The sequence below is a fragment of the Lithobates pipiens genome, unplaced genomic scaffold (assembly GCF_037356315.1).
Source record: "Lithobates pipiens isolate NorthernLeopardFrog02 unplaced genomic scaffold, aLitPip1_a1.2 Scaffold_8, whole genome shotgun sequence".
NCBI lineage: Eukaryota > Metazoa > Chordata > Amphibia > Anura > Ranidae > Lithobates > Lithobates pipiens.
Window position 1 is genome coordinate 520,636,769 of NW_027507903.1, and position 18,572 is coordinate 520,655,340.

The 18,572-nt window shown below is 44.7% G+C and overlaps 1 protein-coding gene across 5 annotated transcripts in view; it reads left to right on the forward strand.

The window, feature by feature from the left end:
• Positions 1-18,572, forward strand: part of AAK1 (AP2 associated kinase 1) — a 196,088-nt gene that overhangs the window by 136,661 nt on the left and 40,855 nt on the right. For 2 of the 5 annotated variants that reach the window (XM_077469460.1, XM_077469464.1), the window contains exons 17-18: positions 9,891-9,992; positions 13,841-13,942. The exons of 2 other annotated variants lie outside the window; for them this stretch is intronic. In XM_077469460.1, coding sequence (XP_077325586.1) covers positions 9,891-9,992; positions 13,841-13,942 — 204 coding nt within the window. Of the gene's footprint in view, positions 1-9,890; positions 9,993-13,840; positions 13,943-17,470; positions 17,582-18,572 lie in introns of all 5 variants that reach the window. One more of the 5 variants, XM_077469463.1, reaches the window with a different exon arrangement.

Below are 18,572 nucleotides of genomic sequence, written 5' to 3' on the forward strand. Positions count from 1 at the left end.
CTTGTGACAGCTCTGTGTAGTGGAAATTTTGCATTTGATTATTGCTAGTGGCTATAGCTGCCAGCAATAATTGTGTTCTGCCGGCAGGGAAGGCTCCCTGCCAGCACAAAAGAATAGTTCTGCGGGAGGAATTAGAACTATGTATGAGCAGGCTGATTGTAACCAAGTCATTCCATCGATCAACTTTGGTACAACCAGCACGTCCCATGTTTAGGATGCGATTATTGCCAGAGACTATAGCCGCTAGCAATAATCGGTGTTCTCCTTGCAGGGACAGCTCTCTGTGGCTCCACGGGAGGGATTCCCCCATCAACTCTGACAGTCTTGTTTGCAGAATTGAGTGATTTTCTTTCTTGCAACATGTGGTTGCAGGAAAGAAAATTGCATCATCTATGGTCTGCTTAAGGGAAAACCTGATAGCTTATAAATTAAGTGGATTGTTTAGATGTGTCCTTGATTAACATAGCTATTGGTAAATTGAATGGAGTTTGTAAAAATATTATCTAATCAGATGGCCAGCTTTAGGGTTTAGTCAGACCTTTCTGCTGCATAACCAGATACGTAATAACCAGTGGCGGCTGGTGGTATATTTTTATTTTTTGGGAGAGGGGGCGGCAAACAATGAACCTGCAGCCCCCCTTCCCCAGGTCGGGTCACCCACAACACTCAGGATACTGTGCCCTGAGCCCACTTTTTTTTTTTTTTGAAGGCTATTAGAGCATCTGGCTCTAGTCACATACTTTAGAAAAAAGAAAAACCCATTGGAATCCATGCACCCGACACCCCGCAAGCGGATAGGGAGGCTGGACGCAATGATAGGGGGGGCCCTTGCGCCCTGCTTTACTGGCCACCACTGCTGATAACATGCATTGTGATAAGGCATCCCATTCAATTTGCAGTCAATTTTTTATTTTTATTTTTTTCTCAATTGTAGAGCACCACAACACATTGATCATTCACATCTGCGCGTTGTGGTGTGCTGATTAGGTGAATTAACGTGTCATTCAAAATGAATGCTGTCTATCATGCACTGTGGTAAGGCATGTAAAAAACACGCCTTTTGCCACAGTGCACGTTTCTGAAACTGGCTTTGAGGTATTTGTACGTTAATGAGTCACCTGCTTGAGATATTCTAGTTAAAGTAACTATACACTTTGGAAATGATTGTTTCCCTAATGGTAGGAGGTCGGGTCATTGTACTTTATGTACTTCATGTGTCCCATTCCAACTGCAACACAGCCCATGGCTGCAATTAAAATGCAGATATGCTGCATTTTATTGCAGCACACCATGCTGAATAGCACAGCAATGTACAGCAACACAGCACATCACATTGCTGTATTTTGCTGTAAACGAAGTGTACATTTTGTATTTTTCAAATAAAATTTGTACAAAGAAAAAAAAAAGTGATGAATTGCACACCAAACGACCCCGTCTCAGCGGCAAAGTGCTCTGGCAGCTCTCAGTTGTGTGTGAATTCTGTATAAGTCACAATACTAACCATGCAATGTAGCGATCTATCCAAAAGTTTCCTAAACAAGTTACATTTCTTTAGAGTGGTTATTCAAGACAAGGTCTAGGCATCCTAATATGAAGGGATTCATTTGGCCTGCTTTTTCTTGTCCTAATATGGTTTCCGTTTTGATGAACATCCATTTATATATGTTAGCTCTTGTAGCGTGCTTTATAGCTGCCTTTCAGATTTCTTCTGCATGCACACTTTAGATCAGACCTGACATTGCAGAACTATTCAGTGATAAAAGATCAGGTGGATAATCATGCTCAACAAAGAATGGCTTCTATGTATAGTGACTAAACTTAAGCTGGGCCATACATTGATCATTTGGCCATTTCAGTAGGGACCAGCCACATCCATGTATGAGCTAGCTGGTTCCATAACTTGTTTACAACCACCATGTCAGGTTTTTTTTGTAAGCAATCCATGCCGCCGGCTATAGCTGGCAACACCGATCATTGTATTCTGTCGGCAGAGGGCTCAGCAAGAGTGATTCTCCCATCTGTGGGTTGAACGAAAAATAATCATGTATGGGCCTGCATTTCTCCACATCTAAGCCATTCTGCAGGTTTGCATTATATTAATAATCGCTTTCGTACTGAACCTAGATTTGTATGTGGCAGATGGAATTTGACACGCAACTGTTGGCAACTTTTATGCATATATTTTTAAAGCCCAGTTGAAGTAATAGAAATAGATATGCAGTAAAATACACTTTAAAGTAATAACTGACACTTTCCTGTAGCAGTTGTGGAGGGTATCTAAAAATGACTGTGCTGTGTCCGATAGGCACCAGCGGTGGACCCAGTGCACGTGGTAATGGAACGCCTCCTCCTCTACTCTGCAATACACATCTGTATGATGACCCTTGTACTGATGGTTGTGTCTGTTTACTCAGCTCTGTCAGCATAGGGCACTGCAGTGAGGGCTGGAAGCAGCATTTTTAATGAGTGACATAGCAATAAACATCTATATAATCATACATTACAGAAATCAGTACAGCAATAAAATGAACATTTTTTTAAAGATATTTTATAGCAAAACGCCTTCACAAAGAAGAACATGTGAAACTACAGGACTATAAATACATAAAAAGGTGTGAAACTTCAGTTGTGCTTTAATTGGTTTTCATAAGCCAGAATCTGCTGATCTCCGCATGTAGTCAGAGTGTCTCATTTATCAAAGTGTCAAAAGCAATAACTACCTGAGTTGTCATATATCATCCAATCAACTTCAAACCTGCCTTGGAAAATAGATGAAAAGTTTCAGTCATACTAATTGTTACAATACTGACGCTTCTTACTATTTTAGATAATTAAGGCTCGTTGGTTTGTATTGTTTGAAGTGTTTGGAATCCAAAACTGTCGGCATACTCTGGGTCTAATTTTTGTGTAATTTCGTATAGTAACCAGTCAGATTAAAGCAGTATTAAACCCAAAACCAAAAATGTAATTTCTCTTATATTCAACGACTGACACAGCTCCTCTTAGCTATTGGGTTGTTACGCCACTTTTAGGAGAAGACTAGGCATAACATGTTATGAAACACACAACTTTAGTTCCGCCCAAGGGGCGGTCCCTTAGGTAACAACCCTCCCAGCCTGCCATGCAGCCTCAGTTTTATTTTGCCTAGTGAAGAAGGACCTTGGAACCCTGCGGGCCCATAGGTTCATGTTTTTTCTGCAGAAGCTTTTCTTTTTGTGCAAGACTAAAGATCCTGTGATCTATCAACAGCTGGCTGGGTGACAGGCTGGATACTCTTATCCTTGTAGTCTCCCCAGCCTTGCCAGTGAGCGTGTGCTGACCAGAGCTACGCGCTGGGTCGTCCACGAAGTACCTCAGCACCAGAGGTGGTCGGTGAGCGTTAATGCTCCGGGGCACACATCTGACCGTGCTACTGATGTCTGCGTCAGTGTGCCGGGCCAACAGCCATCCCGTACTGATCGAAGAGTGGGTCTGTGATAGAAGGTCTCCCAGCAGGACTGGTAAGTACAGCTCTCCCTGCCTCGGTAGGGCTGAGCAGCTGGGCATTCCCTGGGAGGTCGATTCGGGGGTCCCTCACCTCCCTCTCTTCTCTCCCTGTCCCCATCTCCCCTCCCCCTCCCTGTGGGGGATGCTGCATGTGGCTGCTGAGTGGAGTGTGTGTCATATGCAGGGGCTCCCACCTGTGGGGGACTGCACTGGCGAGCTGTGCCCTAATGTGTGTTCTTCTCTCCCTAGGGGGGTGCCTGGTGGCTGTGTCTGCCGATCGCTGCAGAGCTGTTCACTTACGTTTCTCTGTCACTGTCCTTCATGGTATTCATTGTTCGGCGGCCATCTTGGGCAAGGAGCAGCACGCGCTCCTGTAGATTGGCAGCCATTTCCCCTGTGTTTTTGTCCTTTATACTGGACGCTCTGCTGCCATTTTCTTGTAGCCTGAGCACATTTTTTGGTAAGTCTCAAGGAGCAGCATTCTTTCCTTTAGCTCGGCGTCCATTTTACCTGTTTTTATGTCCTTTATACTGGACGCTCAGTGGCCATTTTCTTGGAGCCTGAACACGTTGTGGATCAGTTTCAGCGCCATAAGCAGCAGCTCTGGATGACACAGTGTGATCTCCTATGCACCTGGGAGCTGACAAGGGACACGGGCACTACTAGCTGGACAGCCCAGAACCAGTCAGGGTGATGAGTCCTGCAGGAAAGAGCCCCTCAGCCAGCAGCAGTTAGTAGGGTGGGACCATCACTGTCCTAAGTCCCCATCAGGTGGCTGACAGGATAGGGTCAGCATGGCTTCAGAAACTGGTGTTTCTTCCCCCGAAATCCAGGCAATTGCAACTGGTTCGCCTGCAGATTGTGCAGTGCCTCTGGACTCTTTGTCAGCGGTCCTCAATTCGTTAGTTGCCAAGATGGAGGTGGTGCGTGGGCACAAAGGGGCTAAAAAGGGGCCCTTGCCCCCCCCCTCCTGTCCTCTGGGGAGAGCTCTGACACCGACTCTGGCCCTGCTGAGGCTAGTGACCCCTGTTCTGTCGTTTCAGATGGACCGTCCGGGTCCGTGCGCAACAAAGCGCTTGTTGGAGCACTTATCACAGCTGTGCGTGATGCCCTGAAGATTCAGGAGCGAGCGGATCCTTCTGCTGATGTAGCGGCCCCTTTTTGGGTCCCGTAAGCCAGCCCGTTCACTTAAGGTGTTCCCGTATCTGACTTATTTTGATAAGTTAATTTACAAGGAATAGGGTCGACCGCAATGGACCTTTTCGGTCCCCAAATATATGGTGGTCCTTTGAGGAGAGCCTTCTCAAAAAATGGTAGGCTCCTCCGGTTGTGGACCCCCCAGTATACAGGTTAAACAAAGTAACCATGATCCCAGTAGTGGGGACTCCTGCATTTAAGGACCTCACGGACAGGAAGGCCGAGGCAGTGGCTCGTTCCTTGTTTACGGTTGTGGGGTCAACCATGCGACCAGTACTGGCATCCGCACTTTTGTCGCAGACAATGAGTGGGCAAAACTGTTGCACCGCAAATTGGGAGAATAGGCTTCTCCTGTCTGCGTGGAACTAGCAGACCAACTAGTTCAAGGCCTGAATTACGTTTGTGACACGGCCCTGGATACTCTCCCTCTGTTATCCAGGGCTTCGGTGTCAGCAGTGGTGCTGAGGCGCCTGATTTGGTTAAAATGCTGGTCTGCTGACCAGGCATCCAAAAAACCCCTGACGGATCTTCTCTTCCTTGGCGACCGGTTCTTTGGAGCCTCGTTAGATGACATTATTAAAAATGCCACAGGTGGTAAGAATACTCTACTTCCACAGGCCAGGAAGGCTAAGGAGCCACGCCGTAGACAAGGGCCCTCATTTTCCGCTCACAAGCGGCTTTTTTGTCTGCCCGGAGCTTCCACCAAGCACCCCCAGCCCGACAGGACGACCACTGAAGGACCAAAGCGTCCCTGAAACCGCAAGCCTGTGGGCAAAAGTGCTACCGCATGAAGGTTCGCCCCCACCCGCAACTCGGGTGGGTGGTCGCCTTCGGAAGTTTGCAGCCCGGTGGACCTCTCGGCTGTCCAACCAATGGGTCTGCAATCTGATTTCCTCCAGCTACAAGAGTTCCTCTCTTGGCCGCAAAACAGATTCTTCCCCTCCAGCATACCCGTACTCCCGCTCGCCGGGAGGCCCTTATGGGGGTGGTAAGGGACCTGCTGAGTTGTGGGGTGATGGTACCTGTTCTGGACTCGGAATGTTTCCAGGGGTTCTACTCAAACCTGTTTGTAGTCCCCAAGATGGAAGGGGTAAGTCCAATCTTGGATCTAAAAGCTCTCAATTACTTTGTGAAAGTACAAAGGTTCAGAATGCAATCAGTTCGCTCAGCAGTCACTGCACTCCATCAAGGTGACTGCTTGGCGTCCTTAGACATGCAGGATGCGTACCTGCACATAACCATATGCCTCTGGCATCAGAAGTTTCTGCGATTCGCAGTCGGAGAAGCCCACTATCAGTTTGTGGCTCTTCCTTTTGGTTTGGCATCAGCCCCCCGAGTCTTTATAAAGGTATTGGCTCGTGTTTTGGAGTTGTTAAGGCAACGTGGGATCGCGATCGTGGGATACCTAGACGATCTCCTCCTGAGAGCATCTTTCGCGATCACCATGCAGACCCTGCAGGAATTTGGGTGGCTGTTGAAATTAAAGAAGATGGTGATCGTACCGACTCAGCTTTTGGAGTACCTGGGTTTACTGCTGGACTCCATGGAAGCGAGAGTGTTTCTCCCTTCAGACAAGCTGCAGACTCTGAGCCGTGGTGGAACTGCTGATGACCTGCAAGTGGTTATCACTACGCTTCTGCATGCGAGTCCTGGGACTCATGGTGGCCTCCTTCGAGGCAGTACCGTATGCGCAGTTCCACACCAGAGTCCTACAGAAGGAGATTTTGACAAAATGGGACAAATCTCCATTGTCCCTGGATCAGCAGATTCAGGTAAGCTAGTTAATCAAGGATTCCCTGCTCTGGTGGCTGAGGTCCCGGACAGAAGTGTCGGGGACCTCAGCCACCAGAAGTCGTTCACATCGGACGCCAGCCTATCAGGCTGGGGTTGAGTAATGGTCGTTCAGTCGACCCAGGGCCTCTGGTCTGCGGAGGAATCCAAGGTGCAGATCAAACTGAGTGATCAGGCTATGCCTCTCCACATGGTCGATAAGACTGCGAGAGCGTCCGATCAGAATCCAGTCATACAATCCCACGGCTGTGTCATACGTCAATCACCAAGGAGGAACAAGAAGCTCGGCCGCCACACAGGAGGTCGCTCACATACTTCGGTGGGCAGAGCGACATGTACCGGCCCTGTCGGCAAATTACATCCCGGGTGTGGAGAACAGGCAGGCAGACTGAGTCGCCAAATGCTGGACCCTGCAGAATGGGCGTTGCATCCGGAGGTGTTCAGGCTACTGTGCCTGCGGTTGGGCACACCAGACATGGATCTTCTGGCCTCCCGTCTCAATCAGAAGGTGCCAAGATTCGTGTCCAGGACAAGAGATCCGTGGGCAGATGCGCTGGTGGCTCAGTGGGATCAGTACCAGCTGATCTATGCCTTTCTTCCACTGAAACTGTTACCACGTTTGCTCCGTAGTGTGGAGGCCAAGGGGATTCCAGTAAATACTGATTGCCCCAGATTGGCCCCAGCGTCCCTGGTACGCGGACCTAGTGCGCCTGGTGAGAGACGCCCCTTTGGGACTGCCGTTACGAGAAGACCTTCTGTCGGCATGGCTATTGAGAGCCAGGTGTTGAGGAACTGGGATCTCTGGGGTCTTTTGGACTCTGTTATCCCAACTATGCTGAGGGCATGGAAATAATCTTATCGGAAGATTATATCATCGTACCTGGAAGGCTTACATCTCCATGTGTGAGGAGAAAGGATGGCATCTGTGCTCTTTTTCTATATCCAGGGTCCTGCTGTTTCTTCAGCAAGTAGTAGACCATTGTAGTCAGTACAGTAGGCCTTGTCCTGCAAGTCTCCCTACCTGGTTTTCCACAAGGATAAGGCGGTGCAACCTTCTTTTTTTGCCAAAGGTGGTTTCGGCGTTTCACATCAATGAAGACATTGTGTTACTATCTCTGTGTCCTAAGCCGACACATCCTAAGGAGGTGGACCTCCATTCCCTGGATGTGGTTCGGGCTCTGAAGTTGTATTTGTCTGCCACAGTTCCCTTCCGGAACTCAGACTCCTTATTATTTTTCGGTGGCTGGTCCGAAGAAAGGCATAGCGGTCTCGTCGGCCACCATTTCCAGGTGGATCAGACAGATTGTAGTACAGGCCTACGCCTTGAAGGGGCAGGTGCCCCCCTTTCCGGCCACAGCCCACTCCACATGGGCAATCGGAATGTCGTGGGCCTTCCGACATCAAGCGTCTGTCGCTCAAGAGTGTAAGGCGGTGAATTGGTCATCTGTTCATTTACAAAATTCTACAAGGTAGCTGTCAGTGCATCGGCTGATGCCTGCTTTGGCCGCAAAGTTTTGCAGGTGGCTGTATAATTGCAATTGCACACAAAAAAAATTCCTGTTTTTTTTTAATTTATTTTTTGGTAAAAAATGCGGTACCCTTAAGTTAATGCACTGTTGCATTTGTTACAGTAGTTTTGGTGCGGTTTGAGGGTAGAGTCTGTTGAGGAGCACCCTTTTTTTTGTGGTGGTTATTCCACACACTGTCGTTTTTGTGGGTAAAGTTTATACTAGTTCTCACACGCCATGGTGGAAGTTATTATGCTGTTTTCCCACTCCTCATTTTGGCGCTGCTTGGGGACGTCCCAATGGCTAAGAGAGAAGCTGTGTCAGTTGGTGAATATAAGAAAATAGGATTTTTTTGTACTCGCCGTAAAATCCTTTTCTCTGTAATTCACCAACTGACACAGCACCCTCCCCTCCTATTTTTTACTTTATACTGCTTGTTGACGTACTGAGGCTGCATGGCAGTCTGGGGGGTTGTTACCTAAAAGTTCTGTGTTTTTCATAACATGTTATGCCTAGTCTTCTCTTAAAGGTGGCATAACAACCCAATGGCTGAGAGGATCTGTGTCAGTCTGTGAATTGCAGAGAAAAGGATTTTACGTTGAGTACAAAAAATCCTATTATATTGTGGCTTACCGATCATTCGATATGGTGGCTGAATTTGTTTGTTTTATTAAAGGATAACTTTTTTTAAATTATTTTTTACTTTTTTATTGCAAGCCTGTATGTATTACACCCATGGGTGCAATGCAAGGCTCGTGCAGACTGTCTAAGCTGTCTGCTCTTACCCTGTACAGACAGGCAGTTACACAATGACACGGAGCATAAATGAACTACCCAGAGGGCTCAACAGCACCCTGGTAGTTCATAAAGACTACAAGCTGACACGGCTTGTGGTTTCTCATTCACAAAAGTCTGTGAATGAATGATGGGTCAGGGTGGGGGAGAATATCCCTGGTCTGTTATCACAGTAGCAACTTCTTACGTGATGCATCCTGAATAGATGTAATGTTATTAAAGGTAAACTTGTCCTTTTCCCAGTGTTTTCATCTGGTGATCTGGCAAGTAACACACCTCCTGTATTAGAGTGCCAGGAGCACATTTGGACAGCAGCATTGTCTGTCTAGGGTGATGGGAGTGTTGGATGTACTAGCAGATTTAGATATACTAACAAACTGAAGCCAAACTCCAGCTAACACTTTATAAGTAGTTACAACAAAAAGTTTTTTGTTCCTTTTGGGATCATTGTAAGCACCCCTGTTATAGTGTTAAGACAAACTATTTACTACTATCTGCTACATCTGCAGGACAGCTTGTTTTGTTGAAAATTGACAGACTTACTGGCTGGATCACCAAGTGAAAATAAGAGAGCCTAAAAAAAACGATTGCAGCCATCACATATATGGCTTTACAAGCTACAATATAATAAATATTCTCTTTTGGGTTTATTACTGCATTCACACCATTGCAGTGCATTAACGCATGCACTTTTGAATGGACTACCCAACACAACTAAATCTTACCAAAGGAGGTACATGTAGTACCACACCACAACATCCTTTAGAAAGGTACTTTGGGGTGCCTGTCAATATAAATGGCCCCCCATCGTGCTAACTTTTCAGTCATGTTTGCTTTACTTTACCCAAGCGCAGTAGTGTGAATGGGTCCTTAAACTTGCTAAGGATTACAATTGCTGAACCTAAATGAGTTCTCTAGGTCAGTACAGAAAATGTATGTAACATACAGTTTGATAAATGGCGCTCAGTGCACTATTACCTGGCTTTCTATAAATTCCCTTTTGCCTCTTTAAATGTATGTTATTTCCTAAGCTTTGCTGCCTACTTATAAATGTTCTTTTGTATCCTCCCACCCTTCTCTCTTTTTTTTTATTTATTTTTTTGCCTGACCCAGAGAAATTGATTGAGGGTCTAAAATCTCCAGAGCCCCAGCTTCTGCTTCCTCACCTTGTACAGCTGGCAGATCCCTTTGGGAGCACCTCCGAGGCTGTGAATGGTAAATACTGAGAAATGGGGGTCTTAGACTAGACAGTTCATGATTGATATTAAAGTGTGCCTCCTTAGTATAGACAACAGAAAACCTTTTGTTCACTTGACTAACCTAAAACTTTGCCTAAGCTTAAGCCAGAAGACATAGTTGCTATTAATGAGAACCTTTCGGGTCTCTAAATGCTTAAAGTTGTCAGGTCCCTGCTAAAGAGAAAAATGTATGCTCATATCTCTGGTATGCCATTTCTCATACTTCTCTGTTTTGGACTTTCAGCCTCACAAAACCTCTTTGGCATTCAACTCTCAGGAATGTCAGCTGCCTGTGTTCCCTTACACATGCTGGTACCTCCCTTTGGTCCAGTGGCTTAACTGGAACTTTCAGGGCCCTGGTGCAAGCAACCATGAAGGGCCCCCCTGATCCCCAGCCAGGGACCCTGCCTCTGAGCCCGACGGCGGAACGCCAGGGTCCAGCCGCAAGTGCAACCTCTGTATCCCTGGTAGTTCCACCACTGCTGTCAGTAGTATTTTTTTTTTATTTTTGCTATTTTATTCTGTTTACCTTGTACAGAGCTTCCCGTTCATTCACAAACTGAAGCAGTTTACTATGCCTCAGTTATGAATGGACAGTCGATCTGTGATCGATACTCATACTGACTCTCCCTTCAGAGAAGGAAGTGGCTGGTAAATTACAAATTTACGGACCCCTTTCCCACTCTTCATCTTGACACATTCCCTGCAGCAACCAGCAGGATAGGGGATCGCGGCAGAGTGGCATGGAGGAGGATGGCTGGAAAGAGCACAGGGGTGCTGAAGAGAACAGGAGGGGCAGCAGAAGGAAACTGGATGGGAGGAATGGCAGGGACGGCTGCATATAGAGGAATCAATCTCAATTTTTCTCCTGCTGAAAGCCCGCTTCTCCTCCTCATCCCTCCCACAGGCACTCGGTAGCTGCATAAGTAAAATGGAGAGATCGATTCCTCTATATCCAGGTATACAAGAGCGCCGCATTGGGACCCCTGCTTTGATCCCTACCTCAGTGTAGGACTCTGCAGTGACGTGTAGGGTTGATGGTAGTTTGCAGTGATGTGTAGGGCCGATGGCAGGAACCAGGGTGTGATGGGGACACTCCTGGAAGTGTTGAATCCTAAATAGGTTTTTTTGAGATAGCAGCTCTGGAATATAGGTGAGAGAGACGTGCCACTGGAGCGATGAATATACGCTGCTTCTTCTATTGCAGGGGACATGCTAGCTTGGAACACTTGAAGACCTTTCAGGGTCCCTTTTAATGTAGCTCAGCTCTATCCAAAAAAGAGAAAATGTAGGCTGTCATTGCATACCACTGATACCAACAATAGGACATAATTCCCCCCCACTGACACCAACGATGGTGCACTGTTCCTGCCACTAATACATTTTTTAAATACCACTTACCACCAAGCATGAGACATTGTCGACTCCTATTTGATGCTGTGGAATTTTTTACTCACTAGCCACTGTCTGGCCTCCCTAAAGTCTGAAAAGTAGTAAACTGCCCCATTGTTTAAGTAGTTTGGAGACCCCCTGCTTGCAACAAGAATATAGTTCAGTAGTTCTCGCTTCGCTATGGCTGTGCCTATTGAGTTCTTGTTTTGACAGCCAGGCAGCTAGGACATTAAGCTATTAAAAATGTTTATGGCTTAATCGTTCTTGTGCATTAATGTCAAATGCACGATTTTACCATGCGTTAACTCAACTCACAGCACACAGAGTATTATGCCGTGTTTTATTGCGCTTCTATTGATTTTCAGTGGCACCCAATGCACCAATATAGTAGCGGACAACACATTCACGTTGTGGGGCAACATAATGCACATTGCGTGCATGGCGGTTTACTGCATTTAAGGAAAATTTTGATTCTGTTTATTGTAGTGCATTGGCAGCCCATTTAAAATACATTTTCTGCACATTAGTGTGTGATGTAATGCATTTTAATGCAATGGTAACATGCAAATGGACCTTCAAAGCTATTTATGTAAAAATGCATATATACAGACCATTCTGTTCTAACTCCTATGTAGGCAAAAGAGTGTAGCCGAATGGCAGTTGGTAGTATTTTCTATAGGATTACTGGTCTGGATAGTAAGCTGTGCATTTGAAAATAATTCCTCTTACCACCCTGAGGGCCAATTCACACTGTGTGGTGACAGACATTTTACTGCATGGTAAAACGCCTGTCACTGCAGGGACACACAGTAAATTGTTTCCTGTGTGTCCCATTCACACTGCAATGCAGCCTAGTGCTGCGATAGAATGCAGACATGCTGCATTTTATTGTAGTGCATTGGCCCGAATTACACTGCAATGTTAGGCAGCACATAATGCTGCTGGACATTGCAGTGAATGAAGTCTACAATTTGTACACCCTAAAGCTCATTAAAAAAAAAGGGGGGGAGCAGTATGATGCAATGATTCGTGGACCACACTACCCCCCCCCCCCCCCCCCCCCCTAGCGCAGCCAGCAACACAGAGCGGTAACCCTCTCCTGATACTCTGCGTTGCAGTGTGAATTGGCCCTAAATAGAAAAATAGAAAAATATTTTGCTTTCCTATAATCTGAAACCTTTAAAGCTTCATCTGTGAAAACTTATTACATTAGGCAGCATTTAATGTATCTTCCATAACCTTTTAAAGTGGTTGTAAACCCTTACAAACCACTTTGACCTACAGGTAAGCCTAGATTAAGGCTTACCTGTAGGTCCAAGAAATAACTCCTAAACCTACACGGTTTAGGAGATATTTACTAAAAGACAGTGACAGCTGTCTACAGCCCATGCTCCGTAGACAGCAGCACGCAGGCGCACTATCGATATGCCGTTAGTGGCAGCTCCTGTGCGCATGCGCGGGAGTGACGTCATCACTGCTCTGGCGCTGTGAGTGGCCGTAGCAGCTATACCCGGAAGAAGATGGGTGCTCCGGACAACAGGGGACAGCGGTGACATCGCTGGCTCCTGTGTCAGGTAAGTGACACATAATGGGCTACTATGCGATGCATAGTAGCCCATTATGCTTTACCTTTGCAGAGAGACAAAGAGGAACTAAACCCATCAGGGTTTACTTCCTCTTTAAAGCTATGGTGGAAATTTTAGAAACCTGGATGGTGTTTTATTGCTGATATTTCCTATAGAATTAAAGTGTGGTCCTTGGAGAGCAGGATCACATCTACAAAATTTTAAATTAAGAACCTAAAATGTGTAACTTTAGGACATGTGTGTCCAACCTGCGGCCCATGGGCAACATGTGGCCTAATACAGCTATAAATGTGACCCCACACAAAATCGTAAACTTACCTAAAAATGTTAAAATGTGTTTACACTGCGTGAACTCGTGGCCAAAGAAAAAATTTGCAGTATGTCTTTACTGGACTTTTTATAAGATTTCCAAAGAAGAATCTCCCACTCTTCACAATCACCCGTCCTTACTCATGTCATCAGGTTTTGGTAGCACCTATATTTGTGAGCAATTATTTTCAAGGATGAAGCACACAAAGGGAAAAATTAGAACCAAAATATCTGATGAGCACTTTGAGAATTCATAGAAAATTTGCTACTACATCCATCGAACCAGATATTGATGTGTTGGTTTATCAAAATCGGTGTCACATATCGCACTAGCTTTGTGTTCCTCTATTACTTTTATAATAAATATTACAAAAAACTCTTTGTAAAACATCTGTCCATCTGTACTATCACTAATTGGTCTGTTGATCTTTTTCAAACTTCATGTTATTTTCTTGTGTTCTATTTCCCTTCTCTGTCATTTCCATGTTCTTTCTGCACTACGCTGGTGTTCTGCCGCAATTTTTCTTTGATGTGCCAGGAAAAACTGAACCTGTGGTGGAGAGCCTCATTCCAGGGCTTGAGCCTCCTATGCCCCAGCGCCTCTCATCCCAGGCTGACTCCATTGCTTCAAATCGTACAGGTTGGTGGTGGGCTTGTTAACCGTGATTTTTGCTCTCAGCATAGATGCTGGATTTCTTTGAATGTTCAGCCCATTACCCAGATGCAAATCCTTCCAAAGTAGAGAAAAGTGAAATTAGATAGTTGCTTGCCACAGAGAGCCAAGTAATTTCTTCTATTCTTTACAAACACTGTAAAAATACATTATAATGATTTCTCATTTTAAAAAATACTTTATATGGTCAAACGTATGTGGACACCCCTCCTATTTTGTTTAGTTTTGGTTTTTATAGTGGTATTGTTAATGCCATTGCAATACAAGGGCATTGTGGACCATTGGGTGTTTCCAGCCTTGTGGCAACATTTGAATGTGGTCCTTTTTGGCTCCATAAGTCTGACCTCAAATTCCCAGGCACACTTCAAATTTTGAGGAAAGCCTTTCCAGAAGAAGTTAAAGCTGCAAAGGAAGGGCAGTTGGAAGTCCAACTAGCTCATATATGTATGATGGTCAGTGGTCCAAAAACTATTGGACATACAGTGCAACAGCTTGAAGCTGGGCTAATTTTGGGCAAAAGCTTACATTTTCCTAGTTTTTTTTGTTACATAAATGAGTGCTAGTGACATCTTTGTATTGAATCCTTAGCTCTAGCTCATCCAACAAAGCCATATTTTTAGGCAGGCTATGGAAATGTTGACTATAATCTTTGACATGTATAGGATTCGTACACCGATCATCCATTACTTTGACTACCCACCTAATATTGAGTGGGTTCCCCTTTTGCCACCAAAATATTCCTGACTTTTGCAGGTATGGATGCAACTTGACCTATCTGGTACTAAGCCAACAATAGCAGACCCTTTAAGTCCTGCAAGGTGGGGGAGTTGGTTTTTCCGGTATGTCCCACAGATGCTCGATTGGATTGAGATCTGAAGAATTTGGAGGCCAAGTCAATGTCCCAAACTCATTTGGGTTGATTTACTAAAAGCAAGTATACTGTGAACTGCAAGTGCACTTGTTCCAGAGCTTAGTAAATTCAGTACAGCTTCACTTTGCAAAGAATACGCAATCACATGCAAGGGAAAAAAACAAACAAAAAAAACACATTTCTACTTGCACATGATTGGATGATAGAAATCAGCAGAGCTTCCTTTCATTTTAGAGCTTCCCCTCAGATGTAGAAAAACTGCACTTGCAGTTCACATTATATTTGCATTTAGTAAATGAACCTCCCCGTCTTCCTCAAACCATTCTTAAACCAGTTTTGCAGTGTGGCAAAGTGCTTTATCTGGCTGAAAGAAGCCACTGTCATCTTGGACTACCGTTTATTTGAAGGGGTGTACTTTGTCACAGTTTATGTAGGTAGTACGTGTCAAGTAGCAACCACATGAATGGCAGAACCCTAAGTTTTTCAGCAGAACCTTGCCCAAAGGATCACACTGCCTCTGTCGGCTTAAAGTGGTTGTAAACCCTTACAACACACTTTGACCTACAGGTAAGCCTAGATTAAGGCTTACCCGTAGGTCCAAGAAATAGCTCCTAAACCTACACGCTTTAGGAGATATTTGCCAAAAGACAGGCACCGCTGTCTACGGCGCATGCGCCGTAGACAGCGCCGCCTAGGTGCACTGGGCGCGGCACCGTCAACGGCGAATATGTCGCGCGTGGCGGCTCTCATGCGCGGGAGTGACGTCATTGCGGCGGAGCGGCGAGACCCACCGAGAAGATGGATGCGCCGGACTACAGGGGACAGCGGTGACTTCGCTGGCTCCTGTGTCAGGTAAGTGACACATAATGGGCTACTATGCGATGCATAGTAGTCCATTATGCTTTACCTTTGCAGGGAATGAAAGAGGAAGTAAACTCATCAGGGTTTACTTCCTCTTTAACTTCTTCTCGTAGTGCTTCCATCTATTCCCCAGGAAAGCATAAAATAAAGGATGTGTCACCAGGATCTCCAAAAAGGGTCCAGCGCTTTATTTGACGAACGCATCACAGCTAAAACTGTGACATTTTGGGGCTGTGCAGGACCCCTTCATCAGGTAAGCGAGACATGCTGTGATATGAACGTCAGTGTCAAACCCTTTTTGGAGATCCTTGGTATGCTGTTGACATAGACTTTGTTCTTCGTGTTTCCAGCTTGTGGTCATTACAACACCAATTCACCTTACAGCCATTTTCAGGAACGTGTGCATTTGGGAATATTTCTCTGAACTTCCCTAGTTCAGCAACACACACACAACCAGCCATCCACATGATGTAAAAGAAAACATGGCTCGTTAGACAAGGCCATCTTCGTTCATTATTCTGTGGTCCAGTTCTGATGCTCAGGTGCCCATTGTAGGTGCTTTTGGTTGTGGACACGGGTCAGCATTGGCACCCTGACCGGTCTGTGGCTACACAGCCCTATACACAAAAACAAAAATGTGATGCTCTTTCTTTTTTTTTTTCCTGCTTTCAACACATCAACTTCTTGCTGCCTAATATATCCCACTAATTTTCTGATGCAGTTGCAACGAGATAATCTGTGTTATCCACTTAAATTATCAGCATTCATAAGCCAATGGTTGGTTGTTGTATTTCTGATATATTTTCTATTTCTATATATATTTTCCTAAAAAAAATTAGCCTCTCAATCGGGGGTTGTAGGTCCATAAATAGATAGCATGGATTTAATTCTTAACAATGTTGAAAATGAATGGTGAGAAATGGTACAAATCCACCTTAGGTTAAAGAAAACCTGTCTTTTAAAAGAAAAAACATAAATTACTGTAACTAGTTTCAAAAGTTACTTGGCTGCTATGAAACATGAAGGCGATTGCAACGAAACTGCTGCTCTAATCTGTATTTAGTGAAGATCTAATGGCATACAAAAGCTGGAGCAAGGTCCGTTTTGTGAGGAACCCATAAAAGGTTTCCTGCCTTTTACCATAATTGGCTATTGATTTAATTAGCAGTTCCGTGCGGTGGATATGGATAAGCCAGATCGGCACCCTCTACACTTGGAGTTTTTGGGTGACTTTCTTACATGGAAGAATAGATTGGTTATCATGGGGCAGATGTGAATGTGTCTTATTAGAGAGGTGTTATTTGAAGCCCCACTTGGCGTTTTGGTGCATAGGTTGCGTATACTGTATCTGAGTAGGCTAGGACTAATAGACATAACATTCTATAGCGGACAATGTTCTTTCTCTGAGCTCTGTTTCCTACACCCAGAGGTTAGTAATAAAGAAATTGCCCTGAATTGCCCTGATGAACAATCTTTTGTGAAACATGTTGGCTAACACTGCATTCTGAAGTATTCAACTGTCAAGTATTCATCTGTGGCCTTTTTTTTATGCAATTTAGATATGTTTTTTAGATATCGATAATAAAAGTATATTTTTATATAATTGTGAGTGTTGGTACTGACCTACTTACAGACACTGTATCTCAATTTAAACATCCCATTTGTAATTGAAAGAGAGTCATTTCTCTTTCATTAGTCCCTTTTTTTTTTTTTTCTTACTAACATACTGCTATCTTTTTAATGCTGCACTTTGGGATCTCCAGACTCTCTCACTGGGGAGGACTCTCTTCTTGACTATTCTATTTTATCTAACCCTGCGGCTGACCTTCTTGACGAGTTTGCTCCTGTAACTCTTTCTGCTCCAACATCTGCAGGTAACAATTTTTAATGTACATGTAAGAAGCCGTCATATTTCTTACATTTCATTCCACACGTTATCTGTGTGTATGATGGTATAGCTGTATGCGTTAATTGTGCCGTTTCCATGTCATGCAACCTGTTTAGTGAGTCGGACTCTTGACAAGCTTGTCGAGTGTGATTTCTATCTGTGAGTTAGTTATGGCAAGACCAGATGACTATTTTTTTCAACAAAATTATTTAATTGGAATGGCATCAAAACTTCTGTGTAGGATCTATAGGTATAGAATCTGTTGTCCTGGGGAGAAACTATCTTAACGTGCAAACTGTGTTCATCTGCAGCATTAAGTCATGTTTCATGAGGGTATAACCAGGTAGATCACACCTTCAGCTGCAATAGGTGGGTGACTGTAGGGTACTACACTTAATATAACATCTTTAAACTGCCTAATTGAATTATCTGATAGGAGATTTATTTTAAAGGCGAAATCTAGGATTGCAGTTTAATGATTTAGAAATAATTACAGTCTAAGGCCGGCCATAACCACAGATATTTTCTTTCCTGCAAATAGGAATTCCCCCATCAACACAGTCTGTGTTGAGGGGGAAATCACTCCCACCGAGCCATTGTGTTCTCTCGCTAGGGGGACGAGGGAACCTGCCAGGAGAACACAATGATTATTAATAGTGGGCTATAACATCCACTAGCGATACTCGCGTGTAAAATCCAGTAGGCTGGTTGTACCCAAGTTGATCGGTCAAATTGGGTACATTCAGCCGGCCTAAACATGGTTTGAATCTCAGCCGGTTCGTGCTGAACCAAATGAGATTTGAACTTTCTATGGCCAGCCTAAGTACTTTTATGTCTAAATAGTTACAGTATACTGCTGTGAGATGTATTCAGGAGCAGGGTGGAGGCCCCGTGTTAAAGGAAGCTTTTCCTCTAAGTTTCTTTCATTTAGGTTTCTAAATTCTTAGTGACCTTGTCTCCAGACTAATCATTTCCAT